Source organism: Cyclospora cayetanensis, unplaced genomic scaffold (assembly GCF_002999335.1).
Source record: "Cyclospora cayetanensis isolate NF1_C8 unplaced genomic scaffold, CcayRef3 CcayRef3_contig_46, whole genome shotgun sequence".
NCBI lineage: Eukaryota > Apicomplexa > Conoidasida > Eucoccidiorida > Eimeriidae > Cyclospora > Cyclospora cayetanensis.
Genome location: NW_020312436.1, coordinates 23,889 through 44,157, shown reverse-complemented (window position 1 = coordinate 44,157; position 20,269 = coordinate 23,889). Strand labels below are relative to the sequence as shown.

Genomic DNA, 20,269 nt, shown 5'->3' with positions numbered 1-20,269 from the left:
ACTCATATTTTTATCTGCTGTGCCACACAGAAGAACACAGCAGTCACCTAATAGAGCAGCAGGCGTCCTAGCTCCCAGTCCTGTAAGAGTCTGACTTTTAAAGACCCTTTCTGCCTGTTCGAAGCAGTGCGCCCCTCCCAGCACGGATGTGCAGGCCCCTGCTGCCTCTGCTTGCGACTTTGACAAGGGCGCTGGGTCCTTTTGCTCTTTCTACGGTGCCCTGGCTGACTCTGCCTCAGAATACTGGGGTGCAGGCGGGGCTTGAATGAGCACTCTCGCATCTCCAGTTCGGCTCTGAGCGGCCATTACAGCACATTCATGCATTTAAAATGTCGACTTCGCGAGTCAGTCATGAAGGCAGGCGAAAAAAGGCACTAGCACAGAAGATGGCCGGGCCCAACGAGTTTGGAAGCGAAAGCACAGGTAGGAGAGGAAGACGGCCTATGCCAGCAAGTCGCTTCGTGGAATGCCGATCTCTCTGCACCCAAGACTTGCTGGGGGCCGACGTTTCCTGGGTGCAATAACTCAAAATTTTTCAGTTCGTTATCAGAAGCAACTCCCAGAAGACTGACAATTGCTTTTGTCTTTGGATCCGCATCGCCTCCTTGTTGCTACGCTTCTTCTCCAGCTCCCCCAGATACTCCTTTGACAGCAAATGAGCACCGCAGGGTGCGTTTTTGCGTGCGTTTGTGTATGCGTTTTTCTATGTGTGTGTTTTTTTTGGCTTGGGCTTGTGCGGTTAAGTGCAGCGAGGTCGCTCCTTTTTGTGTAGCGGGCAGACCGTGAGCTTTTCTGCCTTTACATTTTCACAATGGAAATTGATAGATACTTTGACCAACGCAGCCTCACCGATTACAACAGCACTCACAGTCAAATTGGAAAGATACGATCGTCCTGCTTCATGGCCGCTTGCCTGTTGGACTTTGTTTGACTGAGAAGTTGTGGAGGGAAAATATGGGTATCACTTCACAGAAACTGCAGGATTTTGCTTCATTGCTTCATGTTCTGTGTTCCCTTCATCCCCTTTTTAGGAAAAACCTGGGTATTGACATGCTTATCAATAGCTCTAATGTCACCATGTGTAATGGTACCCATTTCGACATGTCAAGAGACGAAGGAAGTGGGTGCTTCTTTTTGACTCCGTGATGTCTGTCCTGGCTGCTAACTGCCGACCTGCCAAACAAGGTACCATGAAGCCCTCTAAAGCAATGGTTTTGGTATTCTACAATTCCAGCTGGCGGTCAGTACATCACATATGTTGGCAGAGCTTACCCCACTCCCCCCGCTGCAGCTGCCTGCCTCAATTCCTTGGCGATCCTCCTAGAGTTCTGCAACAAACAGCCCATACCGCGTCGGGGAAGCTGCTATGAATTAGTTTCTCTCACAGTCGGGAAATGCATGCATGCAGCTAGGCAAAAAACGTGATGATTCCAAATTTCTCAGCCCAACAACCCAAAAGACAGGACTCTGGATCTGTTAATATGCACCCTGCACAGTGTGGGGGTAAAGGTGCACTCTCCAAGAGGGCCATCCTCGACGACTGGCGCTGGCGTCTGCCTGGTTCGCTGCGCGAAATGAGGGACAAGTCATAGGGGCTCACTCCACAGGAAGACACCTACTAGACGCCGCAGTGCAGTAGCAGCAGCTCGAAAGGAGCTCTCAACAGTCGGCTACCAGCGAGTAGAGCTCTCTACAGAGTGGCTAGCATTTTCGTGGTAGGGTTCGAGTTGCGTGCGATAACTTTATCAAGCTGTGACTCGACGCCTAGTTGCTGAGCTCCAAAGCTGTCCCTGTGTTTACCCTTGGTCTTGCCAGCGCAAGGATTTCTGACCGTGGGCAAAGTTGCGGCGTAAATGACTCGTTAAGGGTCTGAAGGACACACCACGCGTGACCAGACACTCACCTTGACTTAGGGAGATGGACGCCATCTCCTCTTTAATAAATTTAGGGCGAGGACCGGCGATTCTAATATTCCTACTTGCTTTTCCAGTAGTAACTTGCGCCGAACTGCACGGGATATCAGGTAGAACTCAACACTGAACAGCCGCGTAACATCAGCTGGGAACAGCGAAATGGACAATGAGCACTCGCCATGGCAAAAACTATACGAGTTCGTGCTAAATGGGCGGACAGCAAGAATCTTGCTCAACAAAATCAATGACGATGCATTCGGTTCACCCTCGCACCGTTTCTGGAACGAAGGATATACATGTGGGAAGTTACTGCAGTCCGTGTTGGCCTTCTTCATGCAGGCCCCATTATCCTTTCCTGAGCAAAATCATGAATGCCTGGCCTCTTTTCGCACTACCCAAAAGCATCAGCCAAAAGCCATTCCACATCCTGTTTTAATTTCGGCTTCAACTTGCGTTAAAGACACCCCTCCTTTGGATATTTTTTGCACAGTGAGTAATCTAAAACAGCAGCAGCAACAATGCACGTACCACTGAGGTCTTTTCGGTCGGCTTGCTGAGGTAGTTCTTTGGGCTGGTTACGTAGGAGGGATGTTCGCTTGCACCGAATTTCAGCAAGCCGCCGTGAGCGACTGGAAATCTTTGGATGGAACGTGCAGCACTCCAACTCCGCTTGCAGTTTCTGAGAGAAATCACGCACCTAAAGTTCAGGTAGCTGGTCAAATCAAGTAAGAGTGTTGATGTTCAAGCACACATGAATGAAGAATACAGCATCCTCGTCGTACCTCCTGTTGCACTTGGCGATCCTTCTCAACCTTACTCATGCATCGAGCGAACTCCTGGGGAAAACATCCAGGTAACTCACGGGAAAGGGGTAGCTTCCTGATAGCACTGGTTTTAAAGCGGGTGCCCTAAATGCCATGAAATCTTTACTGTTTCCCTTGCAAGCCTAGAAGGCCCAGAGCTTACGCGGTCATATAAGGAGCGGGGGTTGAATGAAGAGATCTCCTTTGCCTGAGAAAAAATACTATTTTTTAAAGCTTTAAAAACGGGTAGAACTGGTGTCAGTTCTGGCCACTAAGGGACTGGTAATGATATTTGACTCTTACATCCTTTCTCTCTGGGCGTGGGCACTGAAGTAACTGCAGAATATATCTGCTGTTTTCGCGAAACCATAGCTGTTTTGCCGCGGCCTCGTAGAGCCTCAAACCAGGAAAAACACCTGCTGAGCTGAATATGCAGGAAAAAATCTTCCTACATGCTAAGATGGAAATAGATTGTCACTTAACGAAGCAGTTACCTATTTCGCAATACACATCTTTCTACTTCGTACCGCGGTTGAAGCTTCAGCATATCACTGTAATAGGTAACCCGCGTCTTTTTCGCCTTTACCTGCGTATAAGCATGTGATAAGTAAATAGCTAACAGTTACACAGTGCTAATCGATCATTTCCTGTTCAACTGCATCGACTAGAATACGACCGGTGATACAGTTCTTTGCATGGGCAGTGGCGTTGGTGCTACTAATGCTGCTGCCGCCTAACAGGCTAGAACTGCAATCGCTGCAGTATAATTCTTAATAAAATAGAGAAGAACTGCCAAGGCCCCTTCTGTTGCACGGCAACTGGTCGAGTGCCTACGCCTGTGTTGGCTTATGTGGATGTTTCCCCTGGATATACTTCATTTCCATGTAGGCTGTCTGAGAGCTTTTCGCGTTGAATTAAAGTTGTGTCGGGAGCTACAGTCTTTTCTAGGGAGTCTTGAGTACCTTACTGCTACTCTGGTACTAGGTTCTAGCACGCAGCAGTGAAAACGGAGAAAGCCAGCTAACCATCGTACCGTCAGTGTGTAAGAAAGAGTGGTTGTCACAGCCTCTTGTAGCTCAAGTGTTGCATAATTTGCCAAAAAATATTATGGATGGCTGGCTGCGCCTTTGCGTGCATTACTGCGGCACAAACTTGTAGCTTACCTTGCCTCGTTCCATGGGGCCTCCCATACTTAACATTGCCAGAGACAAATATGTTCATACAATTGGCAACGTTCTTAGGCACTCTCGTGGGGATCCACCAGCTGCAGCAAGATGGATGTCCGGACTAGGGTCACTACACGTCGCGCGTGTGTCTCACTTTCTGTCGTCAAAACATAAGCATACAAAATGTGAAGACAAGGCTTCAAAAGCTTTTTTTGACAATTGATAGTGTGAAGTGAGTCAATTTTCAAGTAGACGCAACAGGTCCCATGGCCCGAGTGTTAACAGCTGCTAGTGTGCTGTTAGCCCCCTGACGGAGGAAAGCAAGGGCAAACCGCATTTTGAAGTACGCAAGATCCAAAGCCCAATATTTTTCTTTCGAAAGAATTCCTCTAACAAGTTTGAATAAGTGTTTGGCAGCTACCCCAATCCAGGCTGCCTGGGCCCAATGCATAAAGCCGTAACTGACCCTACTGGGTAGCTTGCATCTACTCACCCTGCCTATTCTACATCCTGAGGGCCTATTACTTCGTAACGGAACGAAAAGGTGTAACTAGGTCGTTGGAAGGCGGGGCAATAACCGATCTCTATTTGCAACACCGCATGATCAATGATTCATGCAAGGCTTTTCAGTATTGATTGGCATTAAAGTCTGGCTCAAGGGTGTAGTAGAGAACGGCCCTCGTTGGTATTCCAGTCTATCAGCAGCCGTTTTATAAGGGAGTCGCATGTTGTGGCATATTGAAGACAAGCCACACTCAGCAGCCAAGCACCTCGGGCTTTCTTCAACAATGGTGGAGCATCAACTACAAAAATGGCGTAATTCGGCCGTAATTCTTAAATGACATACTGCTTTCCCGTTTCCATAGTCGCCTGAAGCAGTGGGAACGCCTGATCTGACGCTCTCAAGGCAACGGCAAATCCGCTCCGTCGTATGTCCAGAGCCACGCCTTTTGTCTGCGGACAATCTTGAAGGACTGCATGCGCTGCTTGTTCCTAAAATGCTTACCCGTGTAGCCCAGTTATAAAATGGTTGACTGAATATTGTGGAGGTCGTAGCCAGCAGCTTCCATCTTATCATTCAGTGTTTTTGTATGCTTGTCAGAAAGGCTCGAGCGCATCTCAACGTACATTTATTCTTGCAACATTAGCAATGGCGAAAATTTGTGCCAGCATCGCCGCCAACGTTATGCAATATAATAGTGGCGCCGATTCAGCACATATACCAATGCTCATGCTAAACAATCCATTAAGTGACCAGAAAACCAGAAGACATGGAATGACGATGAAGCCAGCAGACGCTGCTGCAGTGAGCAGCCCCTGTTCTGAAGTAACTTCCAATTGAAAAGGGAATCGCGTGCATTGCTTCCCACATCATATATTAGCTCCCTCAGGGAGATATGCCTCTTGAATAGAAAAATGCGTTCTGATAAACACTCTTTCCCTGAATTCTGGCTGCGCTTGGTGTTCATCGCACTAACCTGAAGTACCTTGGGGCAAGACCTCGCAGCAAAATGAATAGAAGCAGCTAATGAGCAGCAGAGAACTCCATTTACAATGTGCCACTCAGACTGGTTGCAAGCAAGTGAAGTGTGATAGCAATCACTGAGATGCTTATTTGTTTACCACCTCTGGTCCGCAAAGTGTTTTGGTGAGCAACACCCCTATGAAAAAATCGTATGAGCTCGTAGAGCTAAGTGCAAAACAGAGCACGCATTACCGGATGACAGGCAGACTCCACAGAGCACGATGGCGATGCGGAGAGCGAAATCTGCGCCCTTCTTGAAGGCTTCCTCTTGAGCGTACAGTTCCATTGAGCCGTTGGCCAAGCCTTCTTACTCCTCAATAAAGGGCACTGCTACTGAAAGTACAGGCTTCCGCACAGCGCGCAAGGGTGTTCGTATCGATGTGAACTCATGAGGCGTAGTGACATCTAAAGGTTTGCTGGGAATGCATTTGATAAGATAGACCAGAATACGTTTATGCTCCCACATTCAGTTTTCGCAGTTTCGGAGGCCCAGCAGTCCTTTAATTGTTCATTTCTTTTTGGCTGGAAGATCTATGACCAGGAGGATGGCTTCAAGAGACGTTTTGATCAGGCCTCTCTTCTCTGCACCATAAATGCAGCAGTAAGCATGGTTACAGGTCTGCTGATCGCTAATAGCTTGTATGACATGGACTTGATAAGCACACGAACCACTGCACGTCTTAAAACCTGCATTGCTCATCAAGCTCTATAGTTTGAGTGGCGCATAATCAAAGGAGTTCTGAGGGGCTCCCTTGCGGCTACTGCTCATTTGCTACCTATGTGAACCCCAGAGCATGGACGTAAGGTTAAGACGAAGGTGGAACATCCAGAAATATTCTCAGCGGAGACTGTTTGTAGGCTGGTTTTAGGATGTATAAGGCAGACACATCCGTTCGTGAGCTCATGTGAATGTGTCTTGCAGACTGAGTGGCCGGTCGTAGACGGGCTCATGTATGGCATTCTTTAGGGACTCTAATCTGCTGCGGTTTTGGTGGAGCTTGTTGCTTGCCGTGCCTGTTTCCAAGTGTTATAGCTTCAAAGCGTTGACAGATCATTTTGAGTCATCGTCCAAAAGGTCTGCCCGTGGATTTACGAGCATGAGTGTCTAAATATGCGCCGAATCAGAGCCTATAGTCTTCGCCATATCGCTGCTTGTCATGATGGCCAAGGCTGTCGCACTCACTAACGTCATTCGCCAGAACGTGTATCCGGGAGGTGTCAGAATTATACCCAGCAAGGCTTCACAGACCTGCAGCTGCAGGCTGCTAAGTATTCGTTTGACAAAGCAAGGCATCATGCTGAGACCCTGCTTTTTTGGGTCGGAATTACAGCAGTGCGCACATAACATCTATTGGTGCCAGCAAGCCCTACCGCAGTCCAAAGAACTTGCCATAGATTGGAGCACGAACGGCTACTGCTACCTGACGCAAGCAGCCGAGAGGATTGGCCCTGCAGTTATGGCTGATACCCAAAAACTCATTGAGCTGGCTCAATGTTGAGTCTACAGTGATACCAAACCATGTGAATAACTACGCTGACTCGTGTCGACAGCATCTGGGAGAGAAGACCCAGTTGATGAAGACATCCTGTAAGGCGCCGAGCCCTATTCGAGCCGTTTAACTACGCTAACAACCATGTTCAGACACGTCTGGACCTGGGGGATCATGTCTCCTCCGCTAAAGGGGAAAAATACAATCATCTGAACGAAAGTTTGATCTTCTAGACAGTGCCTGGCAACGAAGCACGAATTGCCATCGCGCTCCAAATAACTCACACTATCTAAGTATGGAAAGCTGCAGTATGCCGGCGACACTCAACACTACGCGGCATTGCTAAACAGGGGCAACCTGCTTTTCTAGGAAAATGAAGTGCGCAGCCAATAGCGTGCATGGGGTCATCGGGTAGACACACCAAAGTGCAGCAAAGCACGTGCATCAAAATTTTAATGGTCGAAGCGTCTAAACATCTAGTCCCTAATAATTGGGAGGTAGTGCAAGCAGAAAACGACGACCACTCGGCGTTTAAACGTTTCATCCAAAATGGCCCATTGTAAAGGCACATCAAGTGCTCCTCTCAGCCATGGCAAAGTCATCTGCGGCCTGCGCGATGATGACGCTCCGGCGATGCCGATCTTCGACGTTCGCGGCGTCCCCTCCTGCACGCGCAAAAATTGAGCCACGGCAAAAAGGTGGTGTTTACTGCATGGCAGAGGAGAAGCATGAAGAGGCTCAATGCGATGAATGGGCTCATCTGATTGGTCCCTGTGGGCGTTGTCGATAGAAAACTTACGATCGTGAACGCTCTCTGCCGACTGCCTTGACATCCCGGCTGTCTACTCGAGGGTTGATATCGTACGCAGCCCCCGAGGCGCCATTTCCTCCGTAGTAATCACAATACCCAACATACCTGGGCGCAAAAACCAGGACAGGACAGCGACAGGAGAGAACATGAAAAACGACTCCGAGCAGGCGAAGCGGTGCTAGGGCGTGTAAATAAAAAAAAAACAGCACCCTTCGTACCTGCCGTCGCCCCTTGTGTCGTCGTACTGCTGCCACTTGCCCTCATAGCCACCGCGGTCATAGCCCCTGGCATCATACATTGGCGCTCCGCGCTCATAGGGGGGGCCACCCCGGGTGTCGTAGCCGCTGCCGCGGCTGGGCCTCATGTCGTATCCTCTTTCCATGCGCATGTCGTACGGGAAGTCTCCAGGATTAGCACCCCTAAAGTCCATAGGAGGTCTGCCATGCGCCGAGTATTCCATGCGGTCGTAGTAACGGCCTCCGGAGTCGTAGCCGCCTCGCGCGCTCCAGCCACGTTCGTCAGCCCACCGTCCACCCGAATGGCCACGTGCTCCCGAGCCGAATTCCATTCCGAAGGGATGGGGGGGAATGAAGTCGCGAGAAGCCCCAGGGGCTACAGCGTAGTACGGCAGAAACCCGGGCTTCAACCTTCCCGACTTGTCATACTTGATACTGGCACCTGCAGCGTAACACGATGTACCCTTCTGCAAGGGCGGTACGATACATAGCTCGTAAAAAACGGCGATTTCCTTGCTGCCGAACTTCGGGTTGGGGACTCGATACAACTATCGGTTTCTTATGGCGGGCCGACCCCTTTACGAAACGGCTACTGAACCTGAGCCATCAAGCACAGCTTGAACGTACCAGGCGGCCCTTTGTAGAAGCCAGGTGTCGGATTGTGAGGCTTGTTGCGCTTCGCCCTTTCGACTCGCACAGGTCTGAACTCTTCACCAAAGATAAACTTGTTGTCGAACCGTTCTATCGCCACCGCGGCACGACTCGGATCCACAAACGACAAAAACGCAAAGCCACGAGACTCCCTGAAACAAACGCCCACGCGCAATTCTATTACATGCTTCTGCAAATGTTGAGCAACCAAGAAGCATCAACATGATAAACGGTGTCCAGCTCACCTAGAAACCGGGTTGTTCACAATCCTGCAGTCCTGCACTTCCCCGACCTCCTCGAAGATGCGGCGCAGCTCTAGAGCCCCGCACCGGAGAGGAAGATTGCTGATATACAGTGTGTCTGTATCTCCTATCCGAGACAAGCACGTGCACACAGAGAATCACTATTGCGCAACGACGCGAGATCAGATGACAAATGCACTAGAACGTACTCATGAACACAATACCGCGGCCACAGCACGATACCTTTCTCCTAAAATAGCACCAACACTTGAAGACAGGCCGCACAAGGGGCGTACTTTTGATATAAGGGCATAGAAGCTGCTGCTACCAGGCTGTCACCGCCGCTGCAAAGCCTGATATGGGGAGCGTCTGCAATTGCCAGCGCTGTCGCAGGGAAGGCTGCAGCATACGGCGGTACTTGTAAGGTACAGGTGAAACTGCCGCCTACACACTGACGATTAGCTGCGGCATCTGCTGATACTGCTGCGTACCTCCTCGCTGTCGTGGGCGAGCTCCACTGCCGCTACGGCGTTGGCTGCCGAACCTTCTTTCGCTGCCATTGCACTCATCGCCAGCATCGTTGCGGTCCCTGTTACCTTGTTGAAGGCTTTCATCAACTCGGCTACTGCTTGCACTGGCCCTTCTGGTGTTCGAAAGATCGCGATGCTCCTCCTCCTGACCTCCTAAATTGCCTTCAGACGCTCCATGGCTCCCACCACGCTTTCCACGTTCTCGTGCAATCATCTCCTCGTCCCGACGCTCCCTCTCTTCTGATTCCATTCGTCCCTCACTCATCCTCACTAAGATAAATACAGCATACAAAGCAGACACCGCGCCCCCTTTTCGCTTACAACAAAGAAATTGAAGACAAATTGCTGGAGCTATACCACAAGGAGGCACTTCCGTGTGGGGATCACGACTGGCGCACGAACAGCCCAAAAATGCGAAGAAAGACGAGGGGCCAGCCACAACAATAGCCACAATAGGCGCAATATGCTGCATGCAGCACCATATGTAGTCCTACAGGACAAATGCACACTTCACACCACCCCACCGGGTGCTTACCAGCAAGTGGAGGGTGCCCAATCCTCCTGGCGCGCGTCGCCGCACGTGATGGTATAGTGCGGTGCCTAGAAAATCTGCTTCTGCCCCACTATATTCTTGGACAGCACCAGTATAAGGCAAAGCTTCAAATATCAAATATAGAGATGCATTGAATTCTCACTTTGCTGCACAGCACAGCCTGAGCGAGGTACCCTCAATTTAGTGAATGGCTGGTGGGCGCGCCAGCCCAGTGTTGTTGCACCCCGTACCGCACTGTCCTGCACAGGCGGTTGCTGCGCGTGGCAATGGGCGGCCCCTCTTTTTGTTCTAGATTGGAAGCAGCAGACTACGCTTTTTAACTGCATTATTAAGACAGGCTTATGGGCAGCCGGCGCTGAAAGCGGGGCAGAGTGGCATCGCAGCTACTGCGGTGCGCTCAAACGCCTCCCGAATAGGGAGCATCTGCCCCCCCTTCCGCAGTGGCCTCTGCCTACGCAGCCTATTTTACCGGTGTCCGTAGGATGTTTTCGCCGCGGTGACTCATACTGGAGTGTACAGAAATATAGGCAGCTTTTTCTCCGGATTGCCTCACGGTGCGCAAGGTTCTGCGTGGATGAATACGCCTTGGCTAGGGCATCGAGAAGTCGCATCCGAAGTGATGTGGAGCTGAATATGCCTACAGCTGAAAGCTGGCGTATGAAGGAATGCAGGTATACCCAGACCCTGCGCCGCCCTCCCCGGTGGAGAACCTCCGGTGGTTGGAGGATCATTTGGACGTGACATACTCACCGGTATGTTGCTCCTACAATGCTGGCACAACAACCCTTCTTCTGCGGCTGCCAAATGCAGCCGCCTTTACAGCTGACGATGGCCCAGCGAAAAGTGCGGAAGGGTCAGATACCACCCTGGATAATACCCCGGGTTGGCAGTGCGAACGGCCAAGCGAGCGGAATTTAGTGGATATATTTGGTCGGATTCAAGATATTGAGTCACTGCAGCGCCAGTCTGGCTCTGTTACTTTAAGCGGGGGGATGTTGGAACTGAACTCAACCGATGAAGGGGCATTTCCAATTCCAGCATTGCCTGGCTGTCTCGAGCACATAGGGGACTCTGTAGCTTCATCTGGACATCAGTCCACCACCGCAGAGCAGTCTGGTGCCTCTCTGACCGGTAGAGGACTCAAGCAATGCGACGAGGCCAACAGCCTTCGAAACTTTATAAACTCCTGTTTGATGCTGCCTGGAAGCCGGCGGCTATCGGGGGTCCGAAGGAAGAAAGTTTGTGCCGCTGGAGATGCTCAGCTCGCACACACCACGGAGGATCACTACACACGTGGGCCACAATTCTTACAGTGGCGCGGGAGGTTCCCGAAGACTGCAGCGTCGTCGGTTAGCAGCTCTCAGAAGGGCGTTTCCGGTTCGTCACGATGGACGAAGACGGGGAAAAAAGACATACCCGCTTGACTGGTGGGTACTTGCGTCAGCAGGGAGATTCATGCCTGGTGAGAGAACATGCATTGTTCGAGTCGCATGTTGTCTGAAGGAAGAAAATCAAAGGCAGATCTTCAGTCAGCAACAGGGCCAATGCCGCCCCCATGCTGTCAGTGTCATTGCTAGGTCGAGCACGAATCAAACAGCGTGGAAAGCACATCATAGTTGAGGAACAGCAGTTCGTCTTCTAACAAAGTAGTGGAAGGTGAACACTTTCGTACTTTCCTCCGCAAATAGACAAGCTCATGCATGTTTCCGCAATGCCCATAAGGATGAACCGTGCTTTTTCAACTACTATACGTGGAGTCAGGTGGTGGCGCGGATTTCATGGGATTTTCCAGCCGGTCATTCTTTAGCTGGATGGAGCTCTTGTCGGCAGCGACGTGCACAGTTGATGCGGGCATCGTCAGTCGCGGGGTCTGGCCGCTTGTACAGCACTTACAACAGATATTGCGCTAGTCGATCCCGGATGCTGCTTGCTTCTTTCTAGCCTACAGTATCATGACCCGGATAGCTTCGCAAGATGTGTAGCCAAAGCGCTACCCGCTTTGACGGGCGTGTTGCATCTCATCTTGCGTCTACTACAATGCGTTGGGACCCAAGGGGCAGGTGGAAAGATTGAATACAGCTTTTTCACATTATAGAATTACTCTGGTGGGCTTTACCGCGTTGTGCTGAGCCTTTAGTATTTCTTTCCATTCTTTCCGTCAATTTCAGGGCCCACGAATAAAGCCGCCATGCACGGTAGAACATTGCAATACTCGCCATGCCGGCTATATTTAGCGCCACTTTGAAGCCGTGATAGGCTTTTTTCATAGCGTTGTCTTGATGGGGGTTAGCTATTGGGTTGATGGGGGCGCTTTGACCGCTTGAGCGAGCCTTGTTGAGTCAAGTAATGCGTGGATGCTAATCTAGCATGCGTGCTAATTTTTGCGCCTACTGGGCTGTGCGTCCGTCCGCTCTGGTCGGGCCGAGCCGAGGCGTTTAGAGTGAGTTCTGCCATTTGTGCATAAACTGCGTTCAAGTCATTTACATTCGTTGCAACGAAAACAAGGCACTAACTTGAACGTTTCAGGATATAAATCAATGAACATTGCATATTGCCAACGCAGTAATTGGTTTGGTTGCGGTTCGAGTGTGGCGAGCTAGGCCACACTCAAACGCTTTTAGCTATACTAGTAACGTTTATCTGTGGATGAGTGAGGAGCTGACCTGTTGGTTTGCCTCGACGTATTTCTATATATATCGCAGAGCCTTGGTTTCTCGATACTAGAGATCGTAGTGTGTGCGTGTGCTCTACGTGTCACACGTCGATAGCTTTGATTGCTAGGGAATACTTGGGGAGTACTGCTACGCGCACCTTGGCGATGCCTCTCCCGTTATATCGAGGGACGCGGACGGGGAGGAAGGCAGTAGGACTAGGGAGAAACTACCTGGAGTAGACTTGCGGTATCTGTGGGTGGGTGCATTCCAGCTTCGAGGGGCGTTTTGATTAGTTTTTGAGCACTTTAACCTGCCTAGTAGTGGTTTTGATGCAGGGTTAAGACAGAAATTATGTTTGTGCTATGTTTGCGTGCATGGCCATTAGAGCTTAGGCATTATTACTGGAGTGTGAAAGAGAAGACAGCTGGAGTCGAGGTATTAGTGTTACTTCAATACAAGGTATCCCTATGTCCACATTGCTTCCTGCGTTACTGTGCTGTTGAATGCATCATTCTAGCGCCTGGGCGACGGTAGAAGTAAGAACACAGGTATTTCTAAGCAACAATGAAAACCTACTCGTTTCAAGCCTCCGGGATGTATATTAGTATGTCGATGACAAAAGAGGTATTCTTACTGTCGGTACATTCGTAGATTCACTGAGCACTAACTTCCTAGAGATCTGCCAGTGTAGTGATGAGTGGCATCTGGTCCCAGGGTGCAGATCGGGCACACGACGACTGGCCCGCGAAGCAGTCAATCTCACATTAGTTATTTTAAAAATGAAAAGCACCTTTCAAATACAAATTGACTGCTGCGAACTCATCTCATTCCCCCTAGTTAGATATAAATGACCGAAGTTGTTTGATCTGTGTAGGGTTATCGATTGTAGTCAGTCCCTTGCGTGTGAGTTAATTCTGGCTCCTACCTGCTCTGACTCAGCGCGTTTTATGCCCTAGCTTCCGGCAATACCCGTTACAAGCTCTAAAAAATGTGCGATTGCAAAGGGAAAAATATCGGCTGCGCGGATCTTTGAAGTGACCCCGCCGGAACTTGCATGCATTGACAAGGTTACTCGGCGGAAAGGTGCTATCCCTCGGTTTGCTTTGAAGAAAATAAATTTGAGTAGAAAGGTTTTTCCCAGAAAATCCACTTGATCTTCCTTTAGTAGTGCATGCATCGTGGCCAACCCGGATACACTAACCCACCAGACGTCCATGCATATCTGAGAACGAGCAGGACACCGGTCGCAGCAAAAGCGTAAATTATCGTGAATTTGCATCTGTTGGAGGATGTTTGCTGAAGATGATGAAGTGCGCAGCGCTTCTTCGTGGGAACAATTGATTGACTGTTTACTCGCTCTTCGTAGAGGCATTTACTGCCTGAGAATAATTCGCTTCCAAGCTATTGCTATGAGCTTTCATGTTTATACCCCGCTTCGCTCTGCCTTCATTCGGTACTACGGCTGCAGGCAGACTTTGTTTCTGAAAGGATTCAAGAGATCGCCAAGAGCGTGAGTGGAAGTACCTATGGGAGCGCAAATGACAGTTTGGAGATTTCAGTTCCTCACAATCTTCTCTCTGGCCTCGCAGATAAAACAGTTCACATAAGAAACCCCTCTATTACACACATACACACATCAAAGGTAAAAAAACCGAGCATTCTGCCGTAGTAGCTGTCCCGGTGCTCGTCCTCTACGTCTAACTAGGCCGTTTCTCAGGTGCTAGGCGACGCGGTTTATTCTAGCGCGAAGAGCGGAGAATGGTGCACTCAAATATCGGACAACTGCCTTAAGGAGCTCACGAAACTAAACAAGCCATTCAAGTTCTTAGGTGTTTGTCACGCTCAATCACTAACTTTTCTAAAAGTTGGCAAAGTAGCGTCTCTAATGCGCAGTTTGCAAAATAAATAATTATGTATCTAGTCAGTAAATCTAATGTGAGTTGTTTCATTATGCCTTTCTTGCTGTTCTCGTTTGTGTCGCTTTGGCTGCATTTCAGTGACTTGCGTGTTGATGCAAAAGGCAGGCGCTGGGCTATGCACTGCAGCGACCTGTTTTTGGGACTCTAAGACTGACGGTCCGGCTCCGCAATACTTTCCTAGACTAGCGTGCAAGCCTTTACCTTAAATCATGAGAATGGATGACTAGAAAGGATGCTGGCAGATAGGACTGAATGCCGTCTATGCCTGTACGCATGAACAGCTATATATGTAAGACTTGTCCAGTACGACAGATCAAATGCGCATCCTCTGGTTTGTTGCTTTACCTTCAGGACTGTGCAGCTTGCAAGTCAATGGGGAAACATTTAATTGCATTGTAACTATATATCTGTGTCAAATATGAAGTCTTTTTTCTCTGGTATGCTTGCTGCCACAACGAAAGAAATTTTACCATGCATTCGTAGGCAGATGTGCAGCAGTTACTCATGCACAGTATGTTATTTGGAGCCGTGAAACACTATGCAACTTGATGCTTTTGCTGCTACTCATCTGCAGTGCGAGTGAGCCCTTCCTTGACAATAGCTAGCCCTCTTTAATGGCTCGCCTTCAATTTCTTTCAATAACTACAAGCAAGTATACCCTCTTTACTGAGCATGAACAGAGTCTGCTCAAGCGGTTATCTTTTCACCATTTATTACACCTGATTAATATAAAGGAAACGCAGCACGGCGCCTTCAGGCTCGACTGGATAGAGGTCAGAGCCTCAGCTACGTGCCTCACCTACTTAGCATGTGTCCACAAAGTAAGCTAGAACATGTTAAAGGGTAAGAATCAGATGTATATATATATATATATACTTTATCAGAAAAATCGAAGGACAGAAGTGCATACGTGTGCACATGTATGTGCTGTCGTGCACGTTTTAACATTACTAACGCAGTATGCAGAAGTATATACTTATTTCTAAACGGCGTGCGTAGTTGCCGACAAAGAAAGACACCCTTCCATTTCGGTACTAGGAATGTGAACAAATCTCTTTGATCGTTGCGTAATCTGTAAAAATTTAAAGCCTCGTGGATTCTACTTATGCTCGTTCTGAGCAATATCGCGCTGCAAATTGTCCAAGGTGATCAATTGCACTCAAATATATGCAATTACGTGTATTCTTGAAATGTCGGCTTTCAGGAGCAGATGGCACATTTTTACAAAGAAAAAGCTGTGAGTAATCTAAAATGAATGCGCTTTAAGTATTTCGTTTGAAATATCCGTTCATAATAAAGTTTATCTAGCAGCGAAGCAGAACAGATGATCGTCACGTACCCTGTGGGCTTGATGTGATTCCTGCTGAGTAGACATTTTTACGAAGGGAAACATGGAAACTTTGTGGGCCCTAAAAGCAGGAGTTCAATCACACAAATGAAATGATAGGCGAGGGAAAGACTGGAAGTTCATGGGGGACTGTCACAGCAGTGTAGCAAGAACAAGGGAATAAGGGACGTATCCTAATCCGTGAGCAACATAAGGTCTGTCAACTCCCGAAGCGCTTAATGCGGAATCGAAGGTCTGCCTTTACGATGAAGCGGAAGAAAGCCTTTAAACCTGCTGAGGAGCTTCTAAGAATATGATGTCAGCGATTTCGCTGTCGGCGAAGCCTCTTTGGGCTATCTGTTAATCTTCCTCCCCTTTTTCTACGCAGCAAGGGTCGGGCTGTGCCCAGTCAAATTCTATATTGCCTTTAACATGATATTGTGAGAATGTGAAGACATTAAGTTTCCCTTGTGTTCAATGGATAAGTCAGTAAGGTGCAGCTTCACAATAAGCATCTTTCTTTCTAGTAGGTTTGACTTTGAAAGTAGCAGTAGACTGGTCGAAGCACACCTACACATGAATCTGGAGCAGGGTGCCATTCAGGGTGGCCGCCCAACAGCTGGACTGTATTGATGGAAGCATTCATGAGGATGAAGTTAAAATATGAGTATAGCCTTCAACGATTGCCCGCGTTGTCCGCAGCTTATGGCTTGCAGTCATGCGCAGCTGTTGATGAAGAACAGAGCACTTCCTCAACATCTTAACGCGCTTCTTGTAGCCCTGGTGATGATATTAAATAAAATTCTTACTATTATGTCCGAGCTCTTTGGCCAAGTCAAGAACCGGAAGCACTCATGTTTAGTGGTGGGAGCGGAGTAGCTGCTCGCATTTTTCAGGATGCCCTTGATTTCAACTAGACACAACCGTGCTAATTAGTTGAAGAATGACGTATACAAAGTGTGAAGGGCAGTGTCGTAGTCAATAAAGTGCAGCCACGAAGAACTTTTACTTGGGGTGAGGAAGACGAGTGCACCAAAACCCTTTTTGCAGTGCTCAGCGCAGAGCCTAAAGCCAGATTTGGTGAGCATATGAAAGCTGAAAAAGTATGCTGCCGTTCATATTCTCATCTAGCCTATGGAAACAGCTGCTGGCGTGCCATCAGCGTGATGCCCGTCCATTGCTGCTCTTCCCAGGCTGCCCGTAAAAGTTACACCAGAAACACTCCAGGAAGTGGCCATTATTGACGCATTTCGGCGTTAGAGATATGCACATTAACAAATAACGGCTGAGCATTTGGAGGGCCGCGAACCACAGCCATGCACTATTATCCGTCGTCGTTAGGACGGGAATTAGTGCGTGTCAAGCCAACTGTTTTCCACCTTGGCAGTAGTATGTTACGACCTGAATTCCAATACAACATAGCCTGTCAGAGTCTCTCAGGACTAAGGGGTTGTTTTAGCTTGTTGATAGGCCAACGAACTTGCGGCTCAGCTGTGGTCGCCTCCGATTCTACTGCTGCTTGTATGCAATGCGGTGAAGTGCTCCAAATCTCTGCCCGTGAACTACCACTGGCTGAAATTTGCATTGCTGTCTTACGCGCTTAGCTTGGATGCGAGCTTGTAGCTTGCAGATAGACACAACTATAAAGTGGTTAACTGTATCTACCAAAAACACTTGTGCAACTGCTAGCGCTCTAAACGAGGTGCCCATTGCACCTTGTGAACCTAGCAACCCGGCGTCATGCAGGTGATGAAAAGATTGAAAATTTTTTGGCAAAAGCTCAATTGCAACTTGAAAATTGGAAAACCGTTTGCAGAGATCATGCTCGATGCTGTTGTACCTAAATTTGCGCAAGGCCCGGTCCGCAATGCTATCTACCCGGAGCACATTAAAAAAATCAAACGTGAATCATGCAAGTCAAGCAGTTTTTATTTTTTCAAACCAGAATATACTACGATTACCCACTGGTTTCGCCAGGCGCGCATGAGCCTGCAACACCCAGACCGCCGAGTGAGTGCTCATGCACTTGGCGTATGGCGGTAAAGTGCAGGGTTCACTGGCAACGCCAAGGCGCATAATAGGATTCGATGTTTCAAAATCGATGGCTGACAATAATACGGCGAGACTTGTGGAATTTTTTTTGGCAAACATTGAATTGGGCTGTTCGGCAGTTTGGGTAAATGTAATGCCGCATTTTATAAAAAATGTGCTGCCGTTTCGTTTGGTCACTGTACCCATGTTGGACTTGAAACTGTGTCCGCCTATAGCCCTTAAGGCTGGTCTCAAACAGCTTCCTCGTAACTTTTCCTTTTTTTGTAGCGCTGTGAAAAAAAACCTCATATCGTGACTGATACTGTAGAGTACGAGCTGATGATACAGCAGTCGCAAATTAGGCTACAGCAGCAGTACTAAAGGGAGATTCATTGTTTTTCTGGACAATTTACAAAGCGGAAGGCCAGTGATAAAGTTTCCGGTTGGGAGCATGGCACCTACATCTGCCGTGGCTACCACTTTCGCAAATGAGCGCAGACTGCAAACAAAAGCAGAAGCGACTGAAATAAGGTCACTCGTCGTGCCCATAAGGGCTTCCCCTGCTGGAGTGAGATGAGCCCCCGTTAATGGTATATTTAAGGACTCCTTTTCCGTACACGTTCCTAAAGTGGTAGTTTCCCAATCCCGGCCTTGTGGTGGAGCAACTTTTTTATGCGGCGTGTTGGTTGTTGACACCGTTTTCGCAAGTTTAGTTTTCTGACTTGATAAGAGTAGCTAGATCGGGACAATCAGTGGTTGTTAAAACCCTTTTAATATCAAATCGATTCATATTCTGTAGGCAAGTAAGGGGGTTGTGCTAGACAACAGGTAAAGAAGGATCACAAAGGGCCAGGGCATATCCAAATAGAGCCTTCCAGTATGCTGAGTGCTTGCAGTCATACTACAGCAAAGCAGAAAAGGAACAGCTTTTGAGGGATGTTACCAATGCCGTGCACGAAGCGTACCTCAGCAAACTCGGGTTATTCCCCACGAAGTGCGTGTCAGGGCCGTGTTGAAAGCATGTTACCGCAAGGTGACAAGCAAACATTCATGGGCATACTAGTCCAGATGCTGTACTTCAGAGGCACGTGAAAACGGAAACTTCAGGCTCAGTGTCATGTTATGCATGCGCATTTGGAGACATTTATAAACCTCAGTCGGCATCCGTTCACTCTTCCTCCAGATTAAAGGTGAATAGTTCCTTAGCTTTTTGTCCAAGGCCAAGTTACGGTAACTCGATAATGTTAGTTACGAAAGCCGTTTTTGCTACCGCGGCTCCACGACTGTCGCAACTGCATGTGCTGCCTCCCTGCTCAGGAGGAATCGATCAATATTACGGCAGTATCTGAAGCTTTGGAAGTGTCAAATCTCCGTTTCATGGTCATCAAGAGGGTACGCCACTCCTGCAGACCATGGTGTGCGTCTCCCTAGTAGACAGTCCAGTTTGCAGACAGGGGGCTAGGACATATCTTCGAAAAACCGCTTCTACGCCTTCGATAAGTCGCACTGACTGTGCTGAGCGCGATACATTCGTAAGGAAAACCAGCTAGCTTTCCGGACCCCAGGCTTGCTCTTGTCTGCGCTGCGTAAATCAGGAGAGCGGCAGTGGCCCACGAGATTATTGTCGACTTTCCTTGCTCCAAGCGACCAGACACGTGCGAAGAAGCAGAAACAGCCGGACCTCTTCCAGACTTCGAGACAATTGTAAGCAAATGGTTTCAGCACCAAACTGGCTTTCAGAGCGCAGTCCAGCGTACGTAGCCATACGCACTTCACCATTTGGGACGAAATGCAGGTGGCCTGTGCCAACAATGAAAGGGTGTCACATACAACCTATTTGTGATCACTCATCATCAGGACACTGCTCTACCGCCACTGCCCAGGAAACGGAGCTTTGACGATGACGACATAAAAGAATACAAGGAACAAGAAAGTGTAGATAAGCTCCTCAAAGAGATGGATTACATGTGAGCAGCTTCTTCCAGTTTACAAATAGTCAGATTTCTACAACTTCCTCATGCTGCCGTGCTGTGTGCTTGCCTCGAACTGAAGCACGCAAGGCTACTTTTATAATCCACATCTGCAATGCAGATGTTAAGTTCGCCTAAAACCATGCTGTCGTGCCGTTACAGAAAAACAACGAGGCTATTTCGAATACTGCAAAGGCTGACTTCCAGTCCAGCTGATCTAGAAGAATTGACACACCTGTTACATTTACAGCCAACATCCCAGTCACAGAGGCTCATCCCCAAATGGAGATGGCAGTCTGAAAATGGCAATTCAGTTCAAGAGCAACGAACGGCTCCGGTATATGCAGCCTTCTCAGTAGCAATAAAGCGTGCGATTGCGGAAGCTGCTGATACAGCCAGCAGACGTAGACCCCTTTCCTCCAAAGAACGGACGGCGTGTGTGCCAGCG

At 48.7% G+C, this 20,269-nt stretch overlaps 5 protein-coding genes and 1 pseudogene across 5 annotated transcripts; 3 read left to right on the top strand and 3 right to left on the bottom strand.

The window, feature by feature from the left end:
- Positions 1–535: 535 nt before the first annotated feature.
- Positions 536–2,094, bottom strand: LOC34623472. The gene is made up of 4 exons (XM_026334606.1): positions 2,031–2,094; positions 1,801–1,898; positions 782–931; positions 536–703 (listed from the first exon to the last, which is right to left on the bottom strand). The coding sequence occupies exons 1-4, from the start codon at positions 2,092–2,094 to the stop codon at positions 536–538; spliced, it is 480 nt and encodes a 159-aa protein (XP_026190391.1).
- Positions 2,095–4,716: 2,622 nt separating this feature from the next.
- Positions 4,717–5,693, bottom strand: LOC113146635. Its single transcript, XM_026334605.1, is given in 7 exon segments — positions 4,717–4,847; positions 4,889–4,952; positions 5,011–5,199; positions 5,253–5,330; positions 5,361–5,450; positions 5,506–5,543; positions 5,600–5,693. Coding segments are annotated over 7 exon segments (684 nt in total).
- A 168-nt stretch (positions 5,694–5,861) lies between these two features.
- Positions 5,862–6,906, top strand: LOC113146634. The gene is given in 4 exon segments (XM_026334604.1): positions 5,862–6,110; positions 6,349–6,609; positions 6,663–6,725; positions 6,784–6,906. Coding segments are annotated over 4 exon segments (696 nt in total).
- A 589-nt stretch (positions 6,907–7,495) lies between these two features.
- Positions 7,496–9,632, bottom strand: LOC34623471 (transformer-2 protein homolog beta). The gene is made up of 6 exons (XM_022736592.1): positions 9,329–9,632; positions 8,841–8,964; positions 8,572–8,747; positions 7,927–8,386; positions 7,697–7,813; positions 7,496–7,562 (listed from the first exon to the last, which is right to left on the bottom strand). The coding sequence occupies exons 1-6, from the start codon at positions 9,630–9,632 to the stop codon at positions 7,496–7,498; spliced, it is 1,248 nt and encodes a 415-aa protein (XP_022589348.1).
- A 953-nt stretch (positions 9,633–10,585) lies between these two features.
- Positions 10,586–11,562, top strand: LOC34623470 (annotated as a pseudogene).
- Positions 11,563–13,745: 2,183 nt separating this feature from the next.
- On the top strand, positions 13,746–14,915 carry LOC113146633 (dynein light chain Tctex-type 1-like). Its single transcript, XM_026334603.1, has 5 exons — positions 13,746–13,831; positions 13,976–14,084; positions 14,280–14,403; positions 14,572–14,649; positions 14,845–14,915. The coding sequence occupies exons 1-5, from the start codon at positions 13,746–13,748 to the stop codon at positions 14,913–14,915; spliced, it is 468 nt and encodes a 155-aa protein (XP_026190388.1).
- The last annotated feature ends 5,354 nt before the right edge of the window (positions 14,916–20,269 follow it).